At 40.7% G+C, this 5,133-nt stretch overlaps 1 protein-coding gene across 4 annotated transcripts in view; it reads left to right on the top strand.

Moving 5' to 3' along the window:
• UXS1 (UDP-glucuronate decarboxylase 1) overlaps positions 1–4,738 on the top strand; it is a 103,670-nt gene extending 98,932 nt beyond the window's left edge. For all 4 annotated transcript variants that reach the window (XM_006029068.1, XM_006029067.1, XM_014522452.2 and 1 more), the window contains one exon: positions 3,924–4,738. In XM_006029068.1, coding sequence (XP_006029130.1) covers positions 3,924–4,055 — 132 coding nt within the window. In that variant the 3' untranslated portion in view covers positions 4,056–4,738. The remainder of the gene's footprint in view (positions 1–3,923) is intronic.
• The last annotated feature ends 395 nt before the right edge of the window (positions 4,739–5,133 follow it).

The following is a 5,133-nucleotide window of genomic DNA, read 5'->3' as shown; positions in this document are numbered from 1 at the left end:
CTCTGCACCACAAGGGCCCCCTGCCATGCTGCTCTGGTTTGGCCCCCCCCCTCCTCCCCCCCCCCATTTTTTTTTTTTGTTTTGTTTTTGTTTGTTTTTTACTTCTGGATATCCAGGGGTCAGAAAAAGTATGGGAAAAAACCTCAAACAGCGCAACGCTCAGGCAGCGCGTATTGCTAAAAAGCAGAGCCATGCTGCAGCTACCGGCCAGGCTCCGCCCGGCGGGATCACTGTGGCTTCAGCTCCAGGAGGCCCCCAGGACCCCAGGTAAGGTAGTTGGGGCCAGCACAGTTCTGGCTCCAGCCTCCTTTACACCACCCAGGGCAACTTGCTGCGCACCAAATTGTGCGTGGCATGGGCATTCCCCAGGGACAAGAAACAGCAGTGCAAGGTGCACTGCCACTACTTGTCCCTGAGGAACCAAACATCCATGCACATCTGGATGTGCCCCTAGTGTCTTTCTACACTTTAAGTTTAACTGGTTTTAAGGTACCATCTAAGTTTTAATAAACACTCTTATATGAGATTCTTATTTCTGTGTAGTCATAGAAGCATGGGGTTGAAAGAGTCTTCAAGGGTTACCCAATCAAGTCCCCTTGACAAAATCAGTATAGGCTCCCCTTACACTATTGCAAATAAATGCCTGTCTTTTCTAGAAAACGTCTAGCAAATATGATTCCAGAACTTCCTTAGGCAGTTTCTTCTATTTTCCTACTGTTCTGACTGTAAGAATTTTTTTGTCCCCCTGAGTATAAAGCTATTGTTTTGTGCCCTGTCCCCTGTGGTGGGAGAGAACAGTTCTCCTTCACGGCAACCTTTCAGATATTTGAAAACTGCTTTCAAATTTCACTCCCATTTCCTTTCTACCAATCACATTTTCACATACTTAGTTCTCTCAGCCTTTCCCCCATATGGCTTGCATTCCAACCCTTTCATCATCTCTTTCACTCAGCTCTGAATCCTCCCAAGTTTCTCCACGTCTGTCTTAAATTCTGGTGCCCAGAACTGCTTACTGTTCTAGCTTAGGCCTAATGAGTGAAGTGTTTCTGTCACCTCCTGTTTCTTTCTTACAGTACTCCTGTTTATGCAGCCCAAAACTGCATTTGGTTTTTGGAGATTGCATCATTTTGCTATCTCATGTTGGGTCTGTGATCCACTAGAACTCCCAGATTCTTCTCATAATACAACGGCTTAGGTAGTTGTCTCCCATTCTGTACTGGTGCATTTAGTTTCTGTTCCCTAAAAAAAAGAACTGTGTTTAATTTCATTCTTACCTAGTCTGTCAAGTCTCTAATAATCTGTCAAGATCCTTTCGGATTCTGAGCCTAGTCTCCCAAGTGTTTGTAAGCCCTCCCAGTTTTTGTCATCTGCAGACTTGATCAGAAAGTTCTCTGTTCCCTAGGTCCAAATAATTAACAGCTTCACCTGTTTCCAAAGCCGATTTAAGCATCTCTGTGTAGAACTATTCAGAAACGTCTCCCTGCGTTGACAGTCCCTAAAGGTAGAATTTCTCAAAGCCCTCAGGGTTGGTTTGAGGCATTTTGCCACTCACTTGACTGAGAACAGATTTCAATTTATTACCAAACATGTTTAAAGATCCACCATAAATTTGCTTTATACTAAAAGAAGGTCATACCTAATGGAGAACTAATTATTTATTCATCTGGGAAGATAGTTGCATGTACTGCTGTTTGGGGATTGGAAACACCTAGGATTTGTTGTGGGTAGCAATGAGATGTGCTCAGTACACAGGAGCTGTCAAAAATAGTAAATAAGCACTCATGCTGCATTAAGCGGGTGGGGAAAACTAAATAAAATATTTATAATACCATTATGTACATTTTTGCTGAGTGCCCCTGTCCACATACACTCTTAACAGAAGCCCAACTCTTCCTCCTTTCTAAAAACAGCTCTCCAAAGAGAGAGAATATTCTTTCTCCTGCCTCTCTGTTTTAGCTATCTGCTTACAGAGCCACTCAAGTGACCAGGGCAACTATTCTTTATTCAGTCACTACAGAACTTGGTAGCTGTTTTTCCAGCATCCAGTGCTGGTTCCTGGAAAATCAATTTGAAAACAAATTCTAGTATAGATGCACCGGTAGTGACCATAGACTAATCCAGTCCTTCAGAGCACTGCCTCTCACCAGTGACTGCCAAGCCCTGTTAGTTAGCTATTGTCTACCTGCTGTGATCATAAAGGTTTACAGTTTTTGTGGGATCTATGAAGAACTGAGAAGTTCAGTGTCTGGGATCACTGATTTTTTTTTTTCTAATGATATTGCCATTATTTTTCTTTATTAATTTATATATGATGTTGCTTTTATATTGTTTCTCTATATATTATATATAAAATATGTCATTAGAAGAAGCTATGTTTAAAAAAAAAAAACTATTAGAGATACTATAAAAGCAAAAATCTGAAATCCTTTCCTTACAGACCAGCTTGTGACTTCAGCTGCTATCAGAGAGAGAGATACCTGGCAGTAGCTAAAGTCAAGAATTAGATTCTAAGGAAAGGGTTTCAGATTTTTTATGATCAGGTTTGTTTTTTTTGCTTTTTGTTTTCCCTTGCCCCAAATACTAAGCTGGGGCTCTTGTACCCATTAATATTATTCCATTCTATGCAATACAAAGCCTGACAGCATTTAAACTCTAGGACAGGGGTTGGCACCCCCCGGCATGCATGCCAGAGAATGGGACATGAGGCCATTTTGCTCGGTATGCCACAAAGCCTGACAGCATTTAAACTCTAGGACAGGGGTTGGCACCCCCCGGCATGCATGCCAGAGAATGGGACATGAGGCCATTTTGCTCGGTATGCCACAGCTGGTCCGGGCTCTGGGCAGCTGCCACACAGAGGCTGGGTTGCTTGCAGGGAGGCTGCAAGCCCTGCTGTGAGCAGCCTGGTCTCTGTGGGAGGCAGCAACTGCCCAGAGTCCAAGCTGGATGTATAAACAGCTGCGCCGGGCTCCATGGTGGCAGCTGCACGCACACCTCGGGGCACACTGCTGGGATGGGGCCTGGGGCAGCTGGGATGGGGCCCTTCCTCTGCCATCCGCCCAGAGGTGCACATGGACCTGCTGCCAGCAAGAAGGATCGGGCCTCTCGTAGCTCCCCTGCCATCTGCCTCTGGCTCGCCAAGTCTAGATGTGGGTCAAGGAGATTGCCGACTCCTACTCTAGGACATAGCTGGCAGTTGGTAAAGCATCGTTGCTGTTCCATCTCAGGTGGGTAATGTGAACAACAGGAGAGAACTGGACTTGAAAAGCATGTGTAATTTACTATCATGTTCCTGCATCCATACACTGAAGTGCTTAAAACCAGAAAAAGAATGGGGAAAATGGTGTTCATACACATGCACAAATAACTAGGATTAAACAAATTGTTCAAAAATAAGTGAGGCAGTCAGTTCCTCATGGCATGCAGTTAAGTGCCAGTTTGCTTAGTGGTGGTTTATATTCCCAATTCTATATCTTAGTGGAACAATTTTTAAATGAAACTTTAAACCTAGGTAAGCCTCACCCTTTACAGAGCATGCCAAGAGGATGATCTTTCTAATATCATTTAAAACAACCGAAAGGCACTTTTTTTTCCATTTGCTTCTTACAGATGTATACAGAAACAATTATACTGGTTTGTTTTTGCCCCAAAAGTAGGCTGTGTTGCTGTTTAAAATAAAATAGGGTATTTCTAGCTTAGTATATGAAACCTAGATACAATAGGTAGATTTGCCTAAGATTAGAAATGCTTAGGCAGGTTATAACCAGTGTGTGGTGCTGTTAATATTTATATGGCTAAGGATTTAAAGGACTTTAAAGCAATGTGTGTGTAGCTGGAACTTGGCCATAACGACAGACGCTGTGATGACAGCAGCTAAATCCTTTAGGTTGATGAGACTCTCTCTCTTTCTCTTTTTGAAACAGGTCCCATTGGAAGAAGGCTTGAATAAAGCAATTCATTACTTCCGTAAGGAACTTGAATACCAGGCAAACAATCAGTATATCCCTAAGCCTAAGCCTGCAAGGATAAAAAAGGGAAGAACAAGACATAACTGAAAACTGTTACAGAGGAAAGGAGACTCTCTAATTTGCATATAACAAGATGTAATTTTTTTTTTACATGAGAGACTTTGAAACAAGTATCAAGAACAAACTGGAATTTCATTCTGAAGCTTGCTTTAAAGAAGTGGATGTGCCTAAAAAAAAAACAAACAAAACCCTGCAAATCTTGCCTTGCACTTTTTAAATCTGTCTTTTTATGTAAAATAGAGTAGAGACATCTTTGAGTATCTTCAAGTTTTATATCTTGCTGTGAGATCATTTGTTGTGACTGTCTTTGACAGTTTTATTTACTGGTTTCTTTGTGAAGCTGAAGATGAACATAAATGGGATGGGAAATGCCAATTTATTTATAAAAATGGGTACTATAAATCAGACGTTATATACTATGCATCAGAGAAAAGTTAGCAGTATTGTCAGGTGAGTGAAACACAGGCATTTAGTATATAGGGGTATAAAAGAATTCTGTATGAGAGCTTTACATATTCTTTAAATCAGAGTTTTTTCAAAGGTTTAGTTTTAGTTGCACACTTGAATTTGAAATATTTTCATTAATTATCATGAATAAGGATATTTTAAATCACTACTGTGTTGTGCGTACTCTGGGAAAAAAGTTAATGTATTATTGGTTACCAGTGGTTGAATATGCTATTTTAATAAAATATTGAAACTTCTGCTAATGGGTTCCCCTTTTCAGTTAAACATTCAAACAAGAGAAAAATTTTGTCCATATCAAATGTTTGGGTTTTTTAACAGTTCACAGTTATGAGAACAGATGATGCTGTTGGAAGGCAGTGACTTAATTTTTTTTCAATTTCTGATTATTTTCTTGTCTCTTAACTGATAACTGGGAAGGTCTCTGAAATGTTTTTGTTAAAAAAAAAATTATAGGTTAGTCAGATTTATAGTTAAAACTATGTAATTGTCTAATCTGGGTCTATGTTTTCATGATGCAAAGATTTAAAATAGTGTAATTTCAGTGTCCTCAAAGAAAAGGGGAAAGTGGGGTGGGGAGGGAAGGAAAGGGGAATGGAGGGACTTGTACTTAAAACCTTTTATTGAATCAGCCGGAAGT

This window comes from Alligator sinensis, unplaced genomic scaffold (genome assembly GCF_000455745.1).
Source record: "Alligator sinensis unplaced genomic scaffold, ASM45574v1 scaffold335_1, whole genome shotgun sequence".
NCBI classification, from domain to species: domain Eukaryota; kingdom Metazoa; phylum Chordata; order Crocodylia; family Alligatoridae; genus Alligator; species Alligator sinensis.
Note: the sequence above shows the minus strand (reverse complement) of the source record. Positions and strands in the feature narration are given on the sequence as shown.